Below are 23,822 nucleotides of genomic sequence, written 5' to 3' on the forward strand. Positions count from 1 at the left end.
TGGAGAGCATGTGAAATGCACTGTATGTGATTGCAAAATTGATCTGTCATCCAGAAACATAAAAGCCATAATGCTGAAATATATTTTAGTAAGTAGGTAAATGAAAATTTGGCCTGTTATGCATAGTCCCTCATTCAGACATTTCTTATTTCCATTTGCAGTCAGTTTTCAGTAAGGAAATAGATTTATCTTGATCATTATCCATAATCTGAATCACTGTCCACACTTTGTAATTATTTTAATGAGAAATGACCATTACTGACCACCCTTACATAATGGGATCACATGTTCAGCAATTTCCTGATACTTTAGCTTTCACTGAAGCAACCTAATGCACATATAGATTGGCATAATTATTTTCATGATCCTGTCTATGATGGTGCCTATCAAAAAAAATTGTAGCGTGCTTTCTTGAGTATCGGCTTGTTTAGTCTAGCACAGTATTTCATGTTAGTATGTATGATTCTGTCATATTGTCATGTTGCAGTGACAAAGATTATGAACATGATACATGGTATGATTCTATCATAACATATGTATTATTTTATGTTAAACTCCTGCTATATATTTCTTCACCTTTACTAAGCCAACCTGCTTCTCCGTCGAAATTATTGCAAATGAATAATTAAATAAATATAAAGTGTTCATGATTTACATTTGTTCTGAGGTACAGTCAAGGATTGCAATGCTGGTGACTATTGCACCTAGCACATTTTGGTTGTTTTAAATAAGATATGTTGAAAATGTTTATTTGTTGCATGACTATTCTTGGCAAGCAACAGTCAAGAACACCTGTATTGAGGTCACAGTGCTGCCAGAAAACTTACATCAGCAAATCACTAAAACACAGTTGCACATTGTACAGTGTATAGCATAATGTAGTTTTCATTGGGGGCAGCCTCACAATACAGTGGTAATGACGTTGTGGCTCCTTCTTGCTTCTCAGTATGATTGTAATATGATAACAGTTGTGAGCACACGAACAGGAATTCTGTAGTAATGAGGCAGTACTGACCTAGTTAAAGTTTCCAGTACTAGTTGCTATACTGTAAAGTGATTTGCGCACCTTTAACTCTTGCTGTCATTTGGTACTGTTTCAGATGCTCCGAAAAAGAAACCAGAAGAGAAAAAACCCGAAGAAAAGAAGCCAGAAGAAAAGAAGCCTGAGCCAAAGAAGGTTGAAGAGAAGAAGGTTGAGGAGAAGAAGAAAGTGGAAGAAGTCAAGGTTGAGGAGAAAGCCGAGGTCAAAAAAGTTGAGGAGAAAAAGGTTGAAGCTAAGAAGCCCGCTGAAAAGAAGGCTGCAGAGAAAAAAGCCGAGGAGAAGAAACCAGATGAGCTGAAGCCAGAGACCATTGAGAGGAAGCCCTCTATTGAGAAGGTACAGCTTGATTTCTTTGATAGTAGTGCTGTATATCTCTGCATGCTGCATGTTATTGAAAATTATTCATATGACAGTGTGCATCATGAGAGTTGTAGAAAGTGGTACAGGAGCACAGTGGAATGTTGATGGTAAAGCAGCAAGAACAGATGTTATATGTTAATGTTCAGGGCAGTGATGACAGAGTAGGATTGGCAGAAGAGATATAGAGCTTGCTGCAGCAGCAAAAGGGTAGGTGATGCAAACAACTGTGGACATGAATTGAACATGTTTCACTAACCAGGGCAAAAAAGGGGTTTGGGATACCTTACATCACTTCTTTCACTAGTTCACATATGCCTAATTCTGGGGTTTGTCACAAGACTAGATTTTCGAACAACCTCTTTCGAAAGATATGAAAGCGAGGTAAAGTCAGGAATTGGCTCCTGTGTTGGGAATTGAAGGAATTATTGCACCATTCGTTTTATTTTTAATTTTTTCCGTGTCATCTAGCTACAAAAAGTAGTGTGTGTCTGTGGAAGGTAAGAGCATTGTGGACCTTAGTGTTGCTTTTGCTTAGCCTTTTAGGTCAGCAGGCCACCATTTGACAACAATAGGAACTTAATAGCACTGATACGTCAGGTGATTCTGGTGCGTCATGCTATTTCTCTGGTAGAGTGCACAGTTTTACTTTTTATGAATAGCATAAAAAAAGCAAAGCCTACCCATGAAACAAACCATGAATACTTAAGTGCTTGCACTGGTCTGTAATGTTTGGCATCCTTTCCTTGCGATATACGTCTAAAGTATGTGACTCCTCAACCTTCATTAGCTACACAATTTTGGATTGGCAAATTAACTACTAATGTCAGAGAAGTGAAAACATTTGTTAAAGCTATGCTCTAATAACATCATATGTAGTTATTAGCTGTAAACACATTGTAGTTTTTTGCTAAAGCTATGCTCTAATAACATCATATATAGTTCTTAGCTGTATATGCATTGTAGTTTTTTGCTACGATAGCATTAACATCAGGATATACTGCGCATTTTGGTGGTGCTGCTGTACCGCTATATTCTAGAGTGCTGCCTGTAGAAACATAGCCATTCTGTAGATGACCTTGAGTGTATGTGCGTGCGTGTGTCACTGTGTGTGTGCATAGAGATTTGTCTTGATTTTTCACTCGGTCTCTTGTCAATTTATTCTAGGTGTTGTAGCCGTGTAAAAACTGATATGCTTTCATTTTTTCTTAGTGTGCTAGTTGGTCAGTTTGTTAGATTAGATTTGCTTTTGTGAAGTATGCTGTAAGTTCACATGACCTTGTTAAGTGTAACTGCACAATATTTTGGCATCTCTGAATGTTTGTCCTAAAAGAACTACCATAACAGAATAATTCAAGAGCTTCCATTTAGTCGGGGACGTTCTCTTTATCTTTATTTTTGTTGCATTGTTTGCTGTGTCCTCCTCCACTAACATTTTCTCTGTCTCTGAGCAACCTAGGCACCTGCGCAACAGCGGCACTTCCACTGAGTCCTCGGGTTCTCATTGTGCACTGGATGAGAGATGCATTACTTTGCAGCCATCGAAGCTTGAAGCCGACAAAAAGACACTTCCAGAGCGCAGAACGAGTCTCGACCGCCAGCGAAATGGCGAGGTCACAGCACTGACAAAGGATGAAATCATTCGTGAGCCATCACCTGTGGAAGAGCGCCGGCCATCCATCGGCAAAAGACGTCCTAGTGACAAGATGGAGCCCCTGGCTCCCCGAAGAGATGAAACTCCTAAGTCACCTACCATGCCTGCACCAGAGCAGATCATTCCTCCTACACCTCCACCAGCCACTCCTAAGAAGAGGGACAGCATTCCACCACCTCTTAACCTGGCACCTGAAGTGCCTTCTGACACGGAGTCTGTGACCTCATCACCTTCTCAGTCACCACGATCAAAGACATCCCCGAGGACAGTGATGGGTTTCCATCTTCAAGGCCCTCCAGAAGACGAAGATATTGAACAGGATTTTGGCGAACCTCTGGTGTTCCAGTTCAAAGAGAACCGGTATGAACCTGTGCCCTTGGAAGGTCTACAATCTCCCCCAGCTCGAAAGTCATCAGTGCCAGTGATCACGGTAGATGACACTGAAGCATCTAAAAAACCCAAAAAGAAAAGGAGTGTGAAGAAAGACAAAGATGAAGAAGAGTCCAAGGAGGAGGCTCCAAAACCCAAACCAAAAATGCGGCCAGTTAAACGTGCTGGCTCTCCAGAAAAGACACCAGAACCGCCGCCATCACCGAGGGGACGACGGAGCTCTATATGCGTTGCAGCTGAGCCAGGCCACATTCCAGCAGAGCTTGTAGGTCTGCCACAAACTGCAACTGTCACAATCCAGGGAGTCGTCATGACTGTAGAAGATGCTGAAAAGATGCTTGAGGTACGCTGTCAAGGTCAGCGTGAAATGGGCTTGCCCTTCAAGCTGCTGCAATGCTGCTGCTGCTGTTGAATGCACGTGGCCAGGCCTCAGTGAGAAGCTCATATTTCAATAGAAAGAGCGTTCTGAAGTGTTGCCACGTGAAAGCAACCAGTAACACATCAGCAATGCTGAGCTTCTACTGTCGTCTTTCCTAGTTCATTCTCGCCCCAGCTGCTATCTTTTGTTCTTTTCCCAGCTCTAACTGCTTTACGAGCTCCGATGCTGTGCCTGGCTGAATCCTGCATCAAGATGCAGTTTTTGGCAAGCCAAATTGCAGTCTTGGCGAACTTGGCATCAAGCTTGCCAATGCCTTTACTTTGAAGCCGCCTGCTTGCATGCTGCGCGATATGTCTAACCCTCTTTTCTCTTCTAGGTCTGTACATCAGTGCAGTAGGCTGTTTATTCAGGATTTCAAAACACCGATGTATAGCATCTCACTGGATCCTCATCTCTCACTTCACTGTAGGCACGCTGTCTGTGAAACTGTGTACTTTCACTCTCAGTCATGGAGCAATGCCTCAAAACAGACTCTCATATATTTGTCAGCCGAGTCCAGTCGCAAATGGTGTGCCAGATCGCCCTGCTGAAGTGCCAAAGCCAAGGAAAAAGGAGTCTGTTCCAGAGATTGCAGTCCAGGAACCGGTAGAAGCACCTCCAAAGCGAGTGGTGCCCATCGTCAAAGAACCCACACCAGAACCGAATCGGAAAGATTCATTGGCTGTTGGGCCTGGTGGCATGCTTGAGCCCGTTTCTCCTGGTGGCTCACCTGCCGGTTCACGCCGGGGCTCTGTCATCATCACAGCCGACGAGGTTGGTTTGAAGCTGGACACGGTGCCTGGCTTTAACCTTGTAGTGTCCTCTCTCAGTGTTGTCCTATTTTTTGGCCTGGTCGTTGTTGGCAGTCTAGCCAGAGCTGCTTCTACTGCTGTGGTTGCTCCTTCTCTCCTGTCATACCCCGAACAGCCATACCCCAGAAGAAGTTGTCGCATGTGTTTCTGTTGCTTGCTGGTAAGGTGACAAACTAGATATTTGTGTCATCCAGAGTAAGTACTTTCAAAATACTGAGCCTCGCTTTGCAGCTTATTTTTTACACGGTTGCGTGGAGTCTGCTTTTGCATATAAGTGCAGGGGCATAGGCTTCAGTACTATCAGCTAGACACTTGCTGTGGCTGTCTTATATACCACTGAGTTGATAAAACCACCCTGCATCATCAGTTTCAGCTGGGGAGGCATGTGTGCCAGTTAAAAGACAACATTTTTTTTCTTACCATGCTGCTCATAAGCAAAAACAATTTGTTAAGCTGTCACCTTATCAGTCATGAGCTTGCATGAAGCTGTGGTTACCGTCCTGCAAATTGACAACCAAATTTGGTGTCTTTGAATGGCTTTCAACTGCTCTTGCTTCCTGATGTCTGGCTTCATATTCTGGACACTTTGTCACAGACTTGCTTGTGGCTTCCCTAGACCACTATGTACCCAGCTGGGCAAATGTCTCATTGCGGCTGCTCTCTGCTGCTTAAGCTTCCCCCCCTGCAACAGCGCACACAAAAAGCACAGCTGTTGCGTGTCACAGCTTGCGGATGCTAGTGGTTCTCCTCATCTCAAGTTTCGGCAAGCGCCGTTTGTGGTGTGGATAACGTGAGTGCCACACCTGCTTAGCATTTTGTTTGCACTGCACTTTGTATCTTGGCCACGATTTTGGCATTTCTTCAACACCTTGTTTTTTCACATTTTGTAACGCTTTTTTGTGGGAGCCTGCCATGGGCTACTTGAAGACATCATGACACCGATTTGGTTTTTTGATGGCTGTTTTTGCCAGTCTTCATTGCACATGCTGCGCGAGGCTTTGTTTTAAGTTACGCCAGCACTTGCAGCTTTTCAGTTGGCAGCCGCTGTCATAATCTTCAAAGCTTTGTGGGCTTTGTGCAGCTTTCACAATATAACCTGCGGCACAGCTTCTGCTTTGCTTCAGTTGTCAGCTTCATGCATCTTAAGAAGTGCAGTTTATAAAGCAATTTTTACATGCACTAGCTCATGAGCAATCCAGCTGCCTTGCTTTGAAGCATGAATTTTTACTTCTGACAGTTCTGTTATGATCCATATCTATGCGTGAAATACAACTGACCAGGCCAAATGGGGAGGGTCAGTAACTGTCATTTTGACTTGTCTCCTATGTACAGTAGGCTAGCATTTATTCAAACTATTTTGGGCCACAGGTGTCCATTTGAATTATCCACTATGTACTCTTTTATTATGCCAGGAAATAGCAGCATATTATTATCCTATATCTGTGCATACAACACCAACCCTTTAACTTCCATTGTGTGTAACAAGGCATGAACACTAAGCTTTAGTAAAGAAATTTTGATTCAAGCTTAGTGTCTTATCAGCCTACAGCTAGCCATACTTCTGAGCACTCTTCATGCTTGACTGTATAAGTAAGCTACTGGTAATTTATTCACCAATTGCCAATTATTTTCACTTTACTGCTCATGGGGGCCAAAGCTGTTTTCTCCAAGTAGGAGAACCCTGTGAAAAAGTGGAGAGTTTCAGAGCAAGTGAAAATGTATCTTGAATTAGCCCATTTTCGAATGCATCACTAATGTATAGTGAAATAGCCAGTACTTACAGACAAATAGTTGGAGTTTGAATCATTGCAGGCCTACTGTAGCTACCTAGCAGTGATTTGCACAACACTTAATACTGTCACAGCTAACACTGTGCCATGTGTTCAGACTACAAGATACTGGATCAACTTGGCCAACATTGTGTATTACTACACTAATACACTCTGATTATGTATGGCAAAATGGCTATATGTGATGTCCTCTGCTGTATTAAACCTAATCTTGTGCTGTTAGATCAGTTAGTTCTAAAAAGAGGTGCTTTTGTTTCACTCCTTACACCTTGCACTTACACATTTACTGTTTTCACATACAGCTTCATCAGATGACACTGACGTAGTCATGTGGAAATAAAATAAAACATTTTTTTTAAATGTGCTACACTTGTTCATTATTGCACTCATGTACTGTTCCACTTTCTGTACTGTGTTGCTGTTCTCATACCTTTCTACTTGTTGCAGCACCTCTGTCACATGTTCTCACTGCTGTTGCTGTACTCCTTTTTTTCCTGTTCATTTTCTAATATTTCTGTCATCTTTTTCTCTGATTCAACACTCCTTTGTCAACTGTATGTCCCATGCATCACCTGGCAGCTCAAGATCCTATGAAGTTCAGGTCGTACCTGAGCACTTCTGGCTTCAAGGATTATCCCTTGCCTTACAAATCCATGTGTCAGCTGCATTCTGTGCTGTGGTGTTCTCAGGACACCAGTGTGCTTTGCACTTATCTCTCTATTGTATGCTGTTGTTCAATGCCTGGAATCTCTGTGTTCCTGTGGCACAATGCTTGCCCACTCACTGCATGCACTCCTAAGGCTGCAGAATGCATGTTGCAGCCTTTTTGTTCCAGCGTTCTTTGCTGCTGCTCTGGCTTTGAAAGCTTTTCCTTTAAACTGTTTCATGTCTCCATTTCTTTGTGTGCACAGGTGACTTGTTTCCTCACTTGTGTTCTCTTAGTTGCTTCAGGTACTGTGAAAGATAAGATATAACTTTACCTTGTGAGGGTAAATCAACTTTACTTCTGAATTGAAATTTTGATAACATACAATGGGAGGCAGGAACCTAGTCCAGTTGATCATCACTGTTTGTTCTTGCCGCCTTCATCGACGTAGAATAATGAGAACTAATTATTATTATTATTATTATTATTATTATTATTATTATTATTATTATTATTATTATTATTATTATTATTATTATTATTATTATTATTATTATTATTAAGTATATTATGTGTAGATTTTAGAGCTTGGTAATGACTAGCAGTTTGTGTAAATGCTGCATGTGTTATACTTTGAATTAAAATTTAATTAAATTTCAGGGTCCTAGATGCCAAAGTCACAATCTGATTATGAGGCATGCCATGTTTTATACTGAATATAAGTCAGTCTGTTCTGTACACTTGTTCCTGTCAGCTACAATCTTGCCTCTGATCATATGTGATAATTTTTTGAAGTTAATTAACATGCTAGAGAGAGCTTGTTAAAGTTGATAAGCATGTCAGGGAGAGATAAGTTGAATGCTGATGTAGATAACATATAATTATATTTGCAAAAAAAAAAGAAAGATGAAGAAGCAGAGACAAAGCAATTTAAAGTGTCCTCACGATGAATAACAGTGTGTTAACTCACCATTGACAGAAAGGAATGGTTGTCGACGAGGCTGGCAAAATGAAGAAACTTCGGCCTGGTGAAATGGTTGAAGTCAGGCAGCGGCGCCGTTCCAGTATTGACATGCGACGGGCCAGGTTAGAATCTGTTAACACCTGCTGTCCATACTAGCTCATGATGTTTATCATATCCTGACTTTACTGTTCCTCTCAGTGTCTCAGAGCTGCAAGAAAAGGTTGAAAAGCCATCCACGCCTCTGCGACCTATTCCTGAAACTGAAGAAGGACCGCCCAACATTGTGGACTACCAGGAGAATGTCACAGCTGTGGAAGGTGACAATGTGGCTTCTGCTCAAGCATACACTTTCTTCATAACCTGCCTTCCACATATTGTATGAGTAGATTAAGGCTCAGAGATGGGTTAAATTTACATCATCCATCTTTTGCCATCTCTAGATTTGCAGTGCCTTTAATTTTCATTCAGTATGACATGAATTAAACGGGAAGCATTGTTTGCATCAAGAAAAATTAAAAGTTGAAAATTATAGTTGAAAAGAAATGTAATTAATCAAATCATTTCCTATGTTTTTCATGTGGCTCAGTGTAAAGTGGTACAATGTCCTCATTCAAGTGGAATGTGTCCCATTTTCTTGAGCATGGAAGTATTATCCCATCAGTGTGGTATTCTGTCTTGCTTTTGCATTTTTAAATGCCACCGCGATGGCACACAGCATGGAAGCACTGATATTTTTAATGTAGCACAGCAGCATTCTATGCCACCCTGTCTAATTGGCCACAGCAGGTGCATGTGAAAATTCCTATGGTTAAATTGCAAGCACTGAGAAAGTATTGGCGCTAAACATTTCCACAAAAGAAAAAAGGGAGAATGAGAGAGAACGTCCCAGTAACTATCAGTGGCAGGCACTAACAGCAATCACTTGCTACATATTTAGACCACACCTTGAACTATCTTCAAGGTAAATGGCAAAATGCCAGGAGTAGACTCATGATCACTACACCATAATTTGTGTGTCGAAATTGATGACTGACTTGACTGGTCTACTTATTATGAACAAGGAGCCCATAAGGGTTCTGAATCGTTTATACCACCGCCTGCCACTTTTGACTTTGTCATTCACTGCATTGATACTATTTGAAACCAATCGCTGCTTACATATTTACCTTATGTTTACCTCATGTGTGTTGCACCATCTTCGCAGGTGGTACTGCCTACCTGTCGGTTCAGGTGGAGGGCAACCCTGTGCCTCAATTTCGCTTCTACAAGGGTGTGGGCGAGGTGTATGAGGGGGGCCGCTACAAGGTGATCACGGATGGCGAGACGAACACTGTGTGCTTCTGCATCCGCAAGGCCAAGAGTATTGATGAGGGCAAATATAAGATAGTTGCCTACAACAAACATGGCGAGGACTCTGTCACCATGAGTCTGTTTGTGAGTGGTGAGTATCTGAGTCGCCTTTCTTTTTTTGATGCATGACCATTAGGAGTGGCAAAGTGGAAATAAGTGTGTGTGGGAAGAGCGGGATAGCACTATATATATATATATATATATATATATATATATATATATATATATATATATATATATATATATATATATATATATATATATATATATATATATATATATATATATATATATATATATATATATATAATTGATGATGGTTTGCTCCAGACCACTGTCATTTGCTGTTCGCTCCTTAAAGAGGCAGGATGTGTGTCGAGTGAGCTCCTAAACAACACTTTGTAATGTAGTGAACGCAGTTTAAATTGTGTATGCAGGACCTCAAAGTGATGCAATGTAATGTTAATGCATTTCTCTCGCATTACCATTAAATTGCTACTGAATTTCTTTTCCTTTTTCTTTTGTTTCTTTACGTTCAATGTAAATTGAAAAGCTGGGGCAATGGCTGTACAGGGGCAGGCTGAAGTGCTTTTGACACTCGGGTTAAACACAACACTTAGTTGTGCATACAAATCAATACATATTATACCACACAGAACATATGCTTGACACATAGCATAAACAAGGTTGAAACATATGAAAATAGTATACCACAATAAACCACCTAATAAAATATAAATAAGGAATCATACAAAATCTGTAAGCTGAGCTTGTGGTAGATTTTGAACATTGATTCCAGCTGCATTATAGGAGTTGAGAAGTCAGTAACGTTTTGCAAATTCTTCAGTGAATTGTTGCGAAACACGGGATGTTCTCCTTATCCAGAATTTAGTACTCTGAATAGGTAAATGGATGATTTTCTAAACATTAAGTGCGTCATTTTGGCAGTTCAAGCTACATTACGAAACATGCCAATTCGTATGCCATACCTGTAGCAGCAGGGCAATCTATATGTATTGACATGCCTCTGAACAGAAGCCAATCAACTTTTATACCTGTAGCAGCAGGGCAATCTATATGTATTGACATGCCTCTGAACAGAAGCCAATCAACTTTGGTGTACTTTACAGTTGGCAGAAAGAAAAGAATTTTTTTTTCTAGATTTCTTGCTAAACATGCCTTCAGTAAGCTACCGCATGAACCAAAGTGACAGGGAACGCTTAATAAGGTCTTTGTTTCTAAGCCAACGCAATGAAGTGCTATGACAGCTAATCTTTAACGGAAAATTTATGTGAATATTAACAAGGCTTGAAATCAAACTTGGAAGGGAAATCTTATGCTATTTCAGTGTTCCTGGCTATATTGATTTGTGTTGTAGTTGCAAATGGCAAGTTGTTTATTTATACTTTTCGTATAACCCAACCATCTTATATGTGGCTACCTGCATTTCATTGTATGAAATATCTTGTGTATGTGTGCACATACATTTACACGACAAACTCTGCACTCTTTACAAGTGTTGCTACCCCTCAGACATTATATCTGCAACTGAACCACCAAGCGCCAACAAACCTAAATACTGCCCTCATTTTGTTACACTTCTGGTTAGTCTAATACTCTGAAAGCTAGTGCACAATATGTGTAAGAAAAATGCAGGGAAAGGGGAATGTCTAGGTTGTTTAATATGGCACCAGCAGAGTGTCATGTAGATGTTTCTAATATTTTTTGGTGTCCTTTCTCTAATCAATTATTTGATGCAAATATCTGAAATTAGTAAGTGTTTCTTAGGCACACTTTATGTGTAACATTTAATTTTCTACGTGCACCTTAAATATTTTTCTGGTTTTAGGTATGATTTTCACATTTGAAAATGCAAGAAAAACAACATTTGAAATTTGATATTACTGTATTGCTATCATATGCTGATTTAAGTTTTTAATGATAATGAGGCTATGATGAATGGGCTAGAAATAGCAGCTAGAATTAACTGGCATCTGAATAGTTATAATTAACATACCAGCTAGATTATGACGAGTTATAACAAGTAAGTACTACCTTACATGTCATAATATGTAGTGTGAAGGCTTTGATTTGCTTGACCAGCTGCAATATATTTTCCTGTGTTCCTTACATCAACAGATATTGCTCATTATACATCCACCTGCTAAATATGGTTGTTAATTGCATTTATTTTATCATTTATAGAGCACTGATGTGGTCAAACAAATAAGCATAGTATTCTAAAAAAAGCATATGCCCCATAATTTTTCATCTTATATGATCATATGCAGCCCTGTATAAAACCCATATGGTTCTTACTGCCATATGGTTCCACATGATCGTATGAGATTCCATATAAAACCCATATGATTGAAAGTTATATGCATTATTAGACATGGAAATTATGTGACATATGACTTTTTATATATTTGCCCTGAAGTGGCAATTAGAGGGACCCAGCGCAGTACTCCTTGTGAAAGTTCAGTAAGCTTCTTTCGTGAATATGTAGGTAGGTGGCCTCCTCTAGGCTGCTGACTGGTTGGCTCTTAATTTCAGACTTTCTCAAAGTGAATAACAAAGCAATCATAAGGCACTTTGCAAATGCAAAGTAACAACCATTTAACTCACAATTTTGCCACAATGAGTGCTGATTGCATATAGAAGCCTACTTTTAAAAATTTTTTGCACTGCTTTCAGGATATGTTTGACTTTATAATACTTTGAAATAACCTTTGCCACTTCATCTTCACAACACAGCGGCACAAAAGACTATACAAAAGACAATTCCAAAGATACAGCCACTCACAAACATTGCTGATGTTAAGCAGAAGTTCGGTGCCACACTGACACAGAAATCAGCAAGACGCAAAAGCAGTATCCTGATTCCTGCTTCTGGCAATCCATTGCAAGGCAAGTGGGTTGAGCGACACACATCAACCAAGCAGCCAAATGCATTTGGCTATAACACATGACACCTGAGCCCATTGCATACAACTAATTCCTCATGACAACAATTAAACACCATCAAGCTGTGCCATTGTCTGCTGTGGTAACCACAGCAACAAGTTCCCTATGATTTGACTTATTACTACTTGAAACCTGCATAAGTTATCCTCAAGCTCATGGGAAAAAAAAATTTCTTGCAAGGGTTCTTTTACTCTGAACGAAACACTTTGCAAACTTACAAATGAGAGTATATCACTTCATCCTACCAAAAGCATTTCATGAAGGGATCATGGGGGCACAAGGTGGCTGGGACACTTCAAACATACCTGCAGGAGTGGCTTACGCTATTTTGCTGCTGATCACAACGTTGTGGGTTTGATTCCCAGCTGCTGAGGCCATATTTCAGTAAGCGGTACACTATAATAAGTACACAGTTCACAGTTGAATAAATCAGTACACAAGCAATAATGCTTGCATACTGATTTAGTTGCATGTTAAAGAAACTGGCGGGCCAAATTACTCCAGAGCCTTTCACTATCACATTTTTCATATACCATGTCTTGCTTTGTAGTGATAAATAAATAAATAAATAAATACATAAATAAATAAATAAATAAATAAATAAATAAATAAATAAATAACTTGCCTACATCACTATTTTCTTCATTCACACTTTTGATCACATTTGCCCATACCAAGTGTATACATTTATTTACCAAAATGTTCTCCTAATCTAACCATTCAACAATTCCTGCTAAAGCAAGTTTCCTGCACTAATTACAATTCCATTATTTCATACTTTTGTGAGTGGAATTTCTATTTACTGCAGTGCTCGATGTGTACACTCTGTGTAAATGGCTAAAAGATGGTTTACTAGAGCTTAGATAGTTTGCAGATAAGCTCAGATAATTTGCATGGTCCACACAAAAATGCATACACTGTGCAATTTATACAAAAATTTACATACTATTGGCTCCTTCCTTTCGGCACTGAGACGTGCTTGAGCGCACTTATTCTTGTCCTTATTGCATACTTCGGTTAAGGCACTCTTTATGCCGATATAACAGAAAATGTACATTATAAGTACGGAATCTTGGCCGAGTTGGTATTCCATACCAATGAAGAATAACGCAACACGCAGCGGACAAGAAAGAAGCATGACATACGTGCAGATTAACAACCAAGGTTTACTGACAGAAACACGAATATATGTTGCGTGGCACACAAACGTGTAAAAAAAGATCTTGACTATATTTGATGTTTATAATTGACCATACGTGGGAAGGGTTTGGTGTATCACATTCCTTTGTCCTGTGGGAAGTGATAGATTGGCCAGGCGGGGGGATGTTCAAATAACCATTTAAGAGATCACAGAGCTTCACTGAAAAGGCAGTTTTCTTCTAATTTATCCCTACACTGTAAAGAATGCAGGCCGTTGCTGTCAGGTATGAAGGTGTTGTTGAGGCACCAAGGTAAGACTGTCTGTGATATCGCTGACCCATTATTTATTCATAAGCTCGGTGACATGGGTGTTGCAAGGTCGTCTGTCATGCTACACAAGTTAGAGATTAATTACTTGAATGTTTATCTTGCAAGTGGTTGTAATGAACTTGTGCGTGTATTATGTAGTAAATATTTGTGTTAGTTCACTAAATTGCTCTTGTCAGTCTGCAATTGTGTTGTGCTTCTTTCTTGTCCATTGTGCATCGCACTATTCTCCATAAAAAATGATGCGTGACGAATATTTACTTATACTGTCTCCCATGTAATATTTGCACTTATTTGTTTCAGATGAAAGTGGCATGGATTTCCGTGCAATGCTCAAACACAGGTGGGAATTTTTTCATTCGATAACATTCTCCATTACAGCAAAGCGTGAAGCAGTGGCACTTGTTGAAGTGTCATGTTCTAATTAACTCATTTACTGTAGCAGCTTTCTTCAAAGTCCCAATTTGTTTGCATCATGACCCAATAATGGGTCACATGCCTCCTTTATCCTCTTTATCCACTTTAATCTCTTTCTTGGGCATCTTCCCTTATAACTTTTCCATGCCTCATCACATTTGTCTATGCTTCATTTAAATCACAAATTTGCTGATTGCACTGATGATTCAAACAAAACTCATAATAGGCCATGCTCTGCTGTGTCTGCATATTCCAGACCGTCCTTTTTCTTGCACTGTTTATTTTTCCCTGTGTTTCAGTAACCTAACTGCTGGCCAACATCATTACACTTTTTCTGGTACAGGCCACTGTGCTTCTATTGCTTCAGCAGGTTCCTGTTAGTAATTCTAGGAATAAACACATTATTCATTGAGATTGTGTCTGCAGTGATCAACATTAGTTTTGTGACTTCCTCTGCATATAACGAAGCTATATCTGTCTTTCTGATCCCTGTGACAAATTTGCAGGCATTGTGCAATGCAGTCTGGCATGACAGGGATGCTGTGTACAGCCTCTAATTACCATATTTTGACCCGTATAAATAATGTAATTTTTCTTGTGTGGTTTCCAGCATAAAGATGCACCTCACCCTATGTGTCTGACGCCGCCGTGCAAACTTAACGTGAGATTTCATTCCTAATGCACGAGGCTCGACCACCAAACATTTGACAAACGAACGAAACCCATCCATAGGCAATTTGAAACTGGCCTTTTTCTTATTTGCAACTGCACTTCTCTCTACATTGCACTTCTGACCAACTCATGTCGGCTAAAATTGGTTTTAAAACAAAGCAGAGTTAGAAGCTGTGCATGCTGACATTTTGCTTATTCTATGGGATATTATATTATGGGAGCCATATCACCAGTCCTCATAAATACTCCTACTTTGCCACATAGCTGCCAATTTAAAAATTGGCTACGCTACCAGTAGCTTGAATAAGGACTAGTGAGCTATATTTTTGTGATCGATGTAGAAGCACCATTTCACATTAAGCATAAAGAAAGAAGGCATTATTTTTCACCATCTGTGCTATGTGCTCCTTGTGTGGCACTGTTTTTATGCAACTGTATAGTGAAAAAGCTACCTTAACAATTTTGCAACAAGGAGTGGCGAGGGTCTCAATTTTATCATTGAATTGTAATCATTGCAAGCCTCGTGATAGAGTTAACAGCAGAGTTCATGAATGGATTGAGTGAACAGTTTATATGCAACCATTGTACAGTCGCTCGCATTTGCAAAATCTGTTCTTCTGAGTGCTCACTTGTGGTTGCAGTCCAGTGTGTCAGGTAACATCGCATAACAATGTATTTCTTCAAGATAGTGGAAATTTGGGCTTGTTGGTTCATGATCTTCGGGTTGTGTAGTTTGTGCTTAGGGTTGTACTGGTCGTATAGTTTGCACTTCGTGTGCCGTCTTGTCCTTCTTTTTGAGGTCATTCCCTCTGCGCTATACAACCCAAAGTATTTCTTCAACTCTTGAGAACTCAGTGTAATCCCTTTGACCATGTTCATGGTCATGTTATATGCATGCAAATATAGTGCTCTTCATGTGTCACTTCAAAGCTCACTTGTCAATGTCTGGTATGCAGTTTTCCTGTTGTTCACATGGGCTTGCGATGCATTCTTAAGTTCGCTGCGGAGGAACACAGTTTTACCTCGCTGAAGCAACACAGCTGTTTCTTGTCATATTAAAGCAGACTGTGCACTGTCTAGTGCTCTTAGTTTTCGCTTGCTGCTGCTTGTGTATGCGCAGGCAATATGCCAAATGGGGTATGGGCAAAGGTGACCCAGACTGGCAACTCAAGCAACGAGAAGAGGAGAAAGAGCAAATTGGCCTTCGCAAGCCGGTAAAACATCACTTGCATGATTTTTTGGTTGTACTGTACTCTTGCAGACTTGCTGTGTTCTCAGCATTTAATGTCTTTCATGCAGAATTTTCATCTATAACCTTGCTCAATAGCTCTGGATGTAAAGTGTTTCATTCAACGGTTTAACACTTTGCCCGCACATGTTATCAGCATGCTTAAAGCATGGTGTAGAAACTGCAGTGAATCTGAGACCTAATGTGCGGCATAGATACGTGATTGAACTTGCCTCTTAAGTATGCTACCTTAGTATTGAAACTGCACTGATGTAATAAATTTCAATGTATATAAAGGCTTAGTTATGGTGCCTTTGCGTTCCTATTCTAAAATGAAAAGGATATATATGTCAAGTATGTGTATTGCCATTTGAATGCTGACCCTCTTTTACTTTCTCTATAGCGAAGACTTCTTTTTTTCTCAGTGGCAGACTCTCTGTTCCTGTCAAATGCTGCCTTGTTTTTTGCACCAAATTGCATCATAATTGTACTGATATTGTGTCATGCAAGCAATTAGCCTTTCTTTTATTCAATAATTTGTCCTGCAACATAAAATGGATGCTGCATCTTGTAGCACAGATATAAAAAAAGTTGTGGGCATCTCTGTGACACTTATGAAACATTTCTGGCATCCTCTGTTTGTTTTGTTTTTGACTTTTGGGGGTACCAATTTTGCATATCTTGGCATTCTTTTTCTTTTTTCTTTGTGCATGTGTGTGTAGACCTCTTTATACCACTCTGGATGTTTTTCCTGCATGAACTTTTTTTTACTTTGCAGTGAAATAACCACTTTTTTTTTTTACATCCATGTGTGCATATATATATATATATATATATATATATATATATATATATATATATATATATTGAGAATTGTCCAGAGCCTCTCAAAGTTGATTTTGTATCTTTGTTTGTGACATCACTTTGTCACATGATGCACTCCTTGCATATCCATCATTGCACGGTCCATTGCCTTTTTTGTTTCCTTGTCTTGACATTGCTGCTGGTATTTTCCAATTTTACAGTGGCCGTGGGACTTGTTTTTCAGCTCAGGCTGTGGTTCCTGCTTTTCCATTTTGTTTGCCACATTTTTGCTGGCTGGATTCTTTAGGCTGTGTCCAAGGGTCTTGCCCCATTTTTCTCCACACTGCCTCACATTTAAGCTAGGCTTTCCGACTTAGAGTTACGACCTTCCTAGTTCAGCTGAGATTACATTCCTCACCTCCACACATGCCTAATAATTGTCACCCTTGGGGATGTCACGGTAACTGACACCATTGCTGGGATCCCCTGCTCCTCCACAGGAGGACGAGCTGATGATTCCTCATTCTACGCTTCGCCGACGATCACTGGCAGAGATTATCCCTGATTGGCCAGTTCTTCACAAGGTTCCAAAGGAGAAGATGGAGGTTGGATATGCCTGGCAATCTAGCAGGCACACTTCCCAGCTTCTCATCTTTGAACCGTTTCCTCTAGCAGATTGCTTCTTTCTCATCAACTCTTTTGCTCTTCTGCTACATCATTTCAATTTTATTTGCTTCCATCTCAGACTTTTCCTCTATATGCTCTCTTTCCTCTCTCATCCTCTTTGTGCTTAATGTCTTCTGTCTTTTCTTGGTTATGTTGAGTTATCGTCCAATGCTTCATTTGTGGACTCCTAGAAATGTTGTACTGCACGCTTCATGCTTGCAACTTAGAAACAACTTTTTGTCACCCCCTCTTGCTTTCTTTTTCTTTCGTACACTTTGCATTCATGCCATTCTTCATTTCATAATGCTTTGTGATATTGCTAGCTTAATTTCTCTTAACCGTCAACATCTAGTAGTGACTGCTTTAAAGCTGACTCCTTCTTCCACACTGAAGCCTAATTGCTGCTGAACGTGTCATTCTTTTCTTGTTTTATAATTTGTTTATGTTTGATCATCATCAAAGTTACTTAAAATATGTCTGGATCTATGGATTAAACATTGTCAGTCTTAAGATGTTGGCATTGCACTCAATGTCAGCAGTGTTCTTCCTTACTTTTTCTTGGCAGTAATGGCTGACAATGGTTTCTGTCTCTTGTCTACTACTGTACATGTTTGTGCATGTTTTTTTTTTTTTTTACATGTCTATGTGGTGCGCCACAGTACTTGTTCTGTCCTTGTGTTGTGTCTGTCATTCTTTTTGTTCTGCCATGTATGTTACACTTAGTCATAAATCAAATAATTACGAGAAGCTGCTGCAAAATTATCAAGTTTTTCACCAACTCGCCCAAGTTTCCCTTCTAGTTATCTCTTGAAATTTTGGTAATGTAGCCTTATGTCTTATGTTAAGTAAGGTAGTGTACCTTTTGCTCCATACCACTGAACTGTTCATAGAGCTAGGTGCTGAAACTTCACATGACATTTTTTATACTATATTGCCTAATTTATATAAAGAAGGCGCAGTCATTATGGACTCTACTGTATCAGGTCAGGATGTTAGTCAGGATATTTGGATGTTTGCTGTCAGTGATGCACAAATTTTTTTTTTATTGAATTTCATGCAGCCATGGTAGTACAGATCTTATTTGATTTAGCAAGCATTGTAATTGGGCTTATAAAGGCTGAGATATGAGCCATTCATCTTTTTGTCACTTATCCATGTCACATCCCATTGTGCTGTGTGTGCGTGTGTTTTCGTCTTACCCTGTCTTTGTGCACCTCATACGTGTTCTCACGTGTGTGTGTTCTCACGTGTTTTGTCTCCTTCGTTGTTCTGCAACGTCATCTCAGACGTTGGACCTGCACCCTCCTTGGGAAAGCAGGCGTCAGTCGCTTGCGGACATCATTCCCGACTGGCCAACGCTGCAGAGAGTGCGTCGAGGCAGCGAGGTTGGCCACTCGAATGACATGCTTGCCTTGTAGCGTCTTCTTAGTGTTTGGACTCTTCCTTTCGCAGCGCTTGCAAAGATGCTGGCAGGATGTTGTCTCACTCTGGCTTGTGATTATCTCTCCACATCTTCCTTCTTGCCCAGTTTCTTTTTCAGATATTTGCTTTCGATGACTAAACTCCAAGTAATTCTGTTGCTGCATCATTCTCCTTTCGTGGCTTAACTGTGTTTTTGTGCAGTGTTCTTCTGTGTTGCATTATATGTGTCCTTGTTGGCTCTTTGTTGCATAGTACTCAATGCATGGTGAAAGACAGTGCATGATTTTGTTTGCTGGATTTGCCTAAAGCTAGATCGAAATGTTTACAAATAGTGTACTCAGGTCACTGTAACACCAGGCTTACCAGTCAGGTTACCATTCTGTTCTCTGAGTCTTCAACTAACCACAAAAGTTTTTCGAACATGGAAGTTATAAATAAATGAAATAAATTGAATTTCTCTTCACTTTTCTCCATGGCCTGAAACAGAGACATATAATGTTGTAAATACACAAAGTACAATGCAGTATATTCTTAAAGGGAATACTCTGATGCGCGGCTCTTACTTTGCCGGCACTCCAAGTGCTGGTTGAACTATGTGAATGCACTGCGCAGTTGTCTATAAAAATGACGGTGCCACCAACCATGAATCATCTGCTGCAAAGCCCGACAATTGTATAGTATTTGCCAGGGGTAAAACTCGCATGTGCTCTGCACTCGTGTGTTCCTCTTAAAAGTGGGCTGCACTTACATAGCGCACCCTAAAGCTCTAAATATATGCACTTAGTTTTAGTTGGTGGCATTGTGTTATGTATACTTTGGCAGTCACTGGTACATTGCATTCTATGAAACATCATTGCAAACTGAAGACTAACATGCATGGAAAACGAGGGTTTAATGCGACATTTTTTTCTAGAACAGCCAACTGTGAGAGCTATGCTATAAGTAAGAGAGCTATGCTATCGCTTGCTCTAAAGCTGGAAAATATTGTCAAGTTGTGGCATCTAGTTTGTAATCTGTTGATGTTAGTTTATTGTGCCTGGTCAGCTGCCTGTCAAATGTTTTTTCCTTTAATTCCTTTTTTCTTGCTTTTTGGAATTTTGCATGCACTTGTTGCATGATGTGTAGTGTGTAGTTGGTTGGACAAATTTGTCTGTGCTTGAGTATTTGTTGCATGCGATTGCTTTTATGAAACACATTCATACTGCTGATGCTGCACAGCATTTGTTTCATTCACTCACTCCCAAATTAGAGCAGATTACCATGTACCTCGACGGCTATGCCACCCAAATGGCTGAACAGATTTAGAGACAGTGCATCATGTTAATAAGGTGACATGTTTGATGGTAACATATTTGTCATGATGGAAGCACTGAAGGTAAACATTAGGAAGGCATGTAGATCAAACACTGGTGCCTAAACGGATACTTTAATGGGAAAACATTGTTGGAGCAGTATTAAAAAAAAGCATTAAACATGGTCCACAGATCACAATTTACTGCTTTAATTAGTTGTACCTTGTAGTAGTAGCCTGGAAGATATTGACTAATCAATTGTTATCTGCCCTAACCATGAAAGATTGTAACTAAATTTCAGTTTCCTGACTTCCTTTGCAAAGCCTGGTAAAATTTTTAAAATCAGAAAATAGATAATGAGTAGGTGTCACTTTGAACTGTTGCTTGGCTACGTGTGATCAGATTTCTTGTCCATTAGCATTCACCAAAAGTGTATGGCTCTTGTGCACTGTTTGGCCCCCGCAGAAACCAGACGCATTCCTCCAGCCACTGGAGAATGTGCATGTTAAAGAAGGCCGGGACAAGCTAGCCCGTTTCCAGGCTGTGTTTTCAAAGAGTGGTGTGAAAGGCAAGTGGTTCCGCAATCGCCAGGAAATCTTCATGGGCAAGAAGTACCACATGACGAGCCAGGGAGACCTGCACGTCCTCGAGGTCATGAACCCAACAGTGGAAGATGGAGGACGATACACCCTCACTTGCCTTGACACTAGCTGCCAGGCACTGCTGGAAGTGGATGGTGTGTATGGCCACATGTCGCTCCTTTACTTTTTGCTTGCGTTTGTTTTCATGAGATTATCGCTGTTATCAAGTTTTCGCTCAGCACAAGACACGGCTACTGTATCCAAAGTTTCTTGAACGTTGTCACCTATCCTTCAGTGAAAAATTCAGGCGTGCCCCACCAGATAGTGCATGTGTCATGAATAGTGTTGGACGTTCCCGAATGTACGCAAACACCAGCGATTAATCTCGAATATATGGTGAAACATGTATGAATAGCAGACACTGCTGCAATTTAGTTGAACAGAAAGAGAAAGCTGCCATTTGTCAGAGAATGAATTACGAGTTTTGTACTATAATACAGGTAGCACAATAGAAGATGCTTTATTTTCTTACCACCCAATGTTCTTCCACTATCTTAAATGTTAAAACATCTCTACATGAGGTTGTACATTCAAACATGTTTTTCTCGGTTTTGCAGTTTCAGGTGAACTTAGTCCTTGCCTGTCTACAACTGCTGTGCAGTTATCTAATCACATTTACAATATATTTTACATACAATCTATTAGATAATTGTATAAATTGTCCATGTATGAACAATATCTGACATTCAAGCATTCAGCATTTCGCTTCATGATTATACTAATGACCTTTTGTGCTTGTGGCTCTTGCTCAGATCCGGACCCTGTGTACAAATTTGTGAAGAAGCTGCCTTCAAAGTCGCAGCAGTATACCACCAAGGAACTGGTGCTTGAATGTACCACCAACAGCCACAAGGCCCCCGTGCAGTGGCTCAAGGATGACAAGAAGATAGCTGTGAGTATAATACCTTTTGTTCTCGCTCAACCGTTATTGCAAAGAGTGCTATTGTGAATATATTAAAGCTGTAAATATGAACCCCTTCCATGCCACGGACAAGCTGGATTGGTCCACGTCTCGTAAAAATGGCCATAGACAAACTCGGCTTGATTTCTGTTAATTTCTTTTAAGAATGGGCTGATTGTCAGCTTGTGAACAATCCTTTCATTTTCTTTCAATTTCATTTCCTCATCACTGATACTTTTCATTTTCATATATAGTGCTGTTAAACTTCAATTTTCCAATAGGTGGTTAAGCTTTTGTATAAGTAAACACTCAAAAATATTGTCTGAATTGTTTTTCGTGAGGGGTTCCACTGTAAGTGAATTGGATGTTTTTGGTCATGATTCAGGATAATCGCATGGCACAGAAGAGGTTGATGTGTTGTCTACACTCTTCGAAGTGGTGCATCAAAGCTCTGACTGTTTGTAATATAGTTATGAATTAATGTCCTTTATGTGAATCCTCTAATCAGAGTCCTGTAAGGCTGCTCCACCAAAAAATTAGCATGTGGTAAAATAAAGCTCACATTTGTCACTCACACTTACCTAAAGGCGCATATTTTATCATTATTGATATCTGACCTGCTTTGCCTAACCTTTTCTGTTCCACCGGTGGCTAAACTTTTGCCATTTTTCCTTGACATTTCTCTTAGTTCAGTTCAAGGAGTATATTGTTTTCTGCACAAAATAGTCACATGCGAGAAAGAATACATATTATACGAAATATATATGTTGGATTTAATAGGCAGGCCATTTAAAATGCTCTGATGAAAACCATGTTGGTAGCTGCATTTAAATTTGTGACAAGTTGTGCTCATGTACTAATCGCCACTGCAGGCGCAACTTTAACATGGAAAATGCAGGCAGCTGTCCACATTAGTGAACTAAAATCTGCAAGCACAAATTGTGTTCTACAAACCATTAATGTGATAGATTTGTTGGGAACATCAGAAAAAGTGTGTGCATGCCAAGATTGAGTGCAGGTTCCCACTGGGTTCAAGTCACTGTGTAATGAAACCCTGTCCAGGTAAAATCAAGGATAAAATTACATTTCCATGTTCTGTGGTGTCGGGATTCATAGTAGCTTGACTTCGGCATATCAGCTTTTATACTTCAGGTTCTCCACAATGTTATTCAGTGTTAGTTCATTTTAATAACGAGTGAGAAAAGTGCCCATTTCGTGTGTGACCATATTTGCAGGCAAGTGACAAGTACATAATTGAGCAGGACCAATTCGGCAAGAAGATACTGCGAGTCCAAAACTGCACCTTGGATGACACTGGTCTATACACCTGCAAGATCAGCTCAGAAGAGAATACTACATGCAAGGTCACCATTACAGGTGATACACTTATGTATGACACCTAACGTTTCTCTTTATCAAGTAGTGGAATGTCTCTTCAGCACAGGTAGCTTCAGCAAGATGACTGATTTTGTTGAAATATCATTTGTTGGTTCTTTCTTTTTTTTTTGCAAGGCCCAAGAAAATTTACTTTCTAAGTTACACTGCACTTACAGCCTGCATTTGTTCACAAGGAACCAATAGAGTGAAATCCCGATAATTCAATATCTCTTTATTCGAATTGACAAATAATTCGAACTGCTCTGTTGGTCCTGGCAGAGTCCAATGTATTTGAATAGAAAGAAGCTTCCATGAATTTGAACTCAAAAAACTGCATAATGGCTATTTCATACAAAAATTTCTCACTTCCATGGATGGCTCTTCGGACAAACCTGAGCCAAAGGCGAAGGTTTCTATGTGTATCTAGCTACCACAGCATCACATGTTGTAAAAAATGACAAAAATGGTGTGCGAAGCCAAGACCAAAGAGTGGTGTGCCCTCCTCTCCCATCCAGCTTAAAAGGACCAGGAAGGAGGCTCCAGCG

At 40.0% G+C, this 23,822-nt stretch overlaps 1 protein-coding gene across 7 annotated transcripts in view; it reads left to right on the forward strand.

Annotated features, from left to right (window-relative positions):
• Nucleotides 1–23,822, forward strand: part of bt (projectin protein bent) — a 243,329-nt gene that overhangs the window by 96,552 nt on the left and 122,955 nt on the right. For 4 of the 7 annotated variants that reach the window (XM_075671547.1, XM_075671549.1, XM_075671550.1 and 1 more), the window contains 11 exons: nucleotides 1,101–1,378; nucleotides 2,938–3,786; nucleotides 8,089–8,195; nucleotides 8,272–8,390; nucleotides 9,278–9,514; nucleotides 12,181–12,333; nucleotides 14,161–14,200; nucleotides 16,067–16,160; nucleotides 20,824–21,094; nucleotides 21,752–21,891; nucleotides 23,136–23,277. In XM_075671547.1, coding sequence (XP_075527662.1) covers nucleotides 1,101–1,378; nucleotides 2,938–3,786; nucleotides 8,089–8,195; nucleotides 8,272–8,390; nucleotides 9,278–9,514; nucleotides 12,181–12,333; nucleotides 14,161–14,200; nucleotides 16,067–16,160; nucleotides 20,824–21,094; nucleotides 21,752–21,891; nucleotides 23,136–23,277 — 2,430 coding nt within the window. Of the gene's footprint in view, nucleotides 1–1,100; nucleotides 1,379–2,937; nucleotides 3,787–4,371; nucleotides 4,636–8,088; nucleotides 8,196–8,271; nucleotides 8,391–9,277; nucleotides 9,515–12,180; nucleotides 12,334–14,160; nucleotides 14,201–16,066; nucleotides 16,161–20,823; nucleotides 21,095–21,751; nucleotides 21,892–23,135; nucleotides 23,278–23,822 lie in introns of all 7 variants that reach the window. The other 3 variants (XM_075671553.1, XM_075671548.1, XM_075671554.1) reach the window with 3 other exon arrangements.

This window comes from Dermacentor variabilis, chromosome 10 (assembly GCF_050947875.1).
Source record: "Dermacentor variabilis isolate Ectoservices chromosome 10, ASM5094787v1, whole genome shotgun sequence".
Lineage (NCBI taxonomy): Eukaryota > Metazoa > Arthropoda > Arachnida > Ixodida > Ixodidae > Dermacentor > Dermacentor variabilis.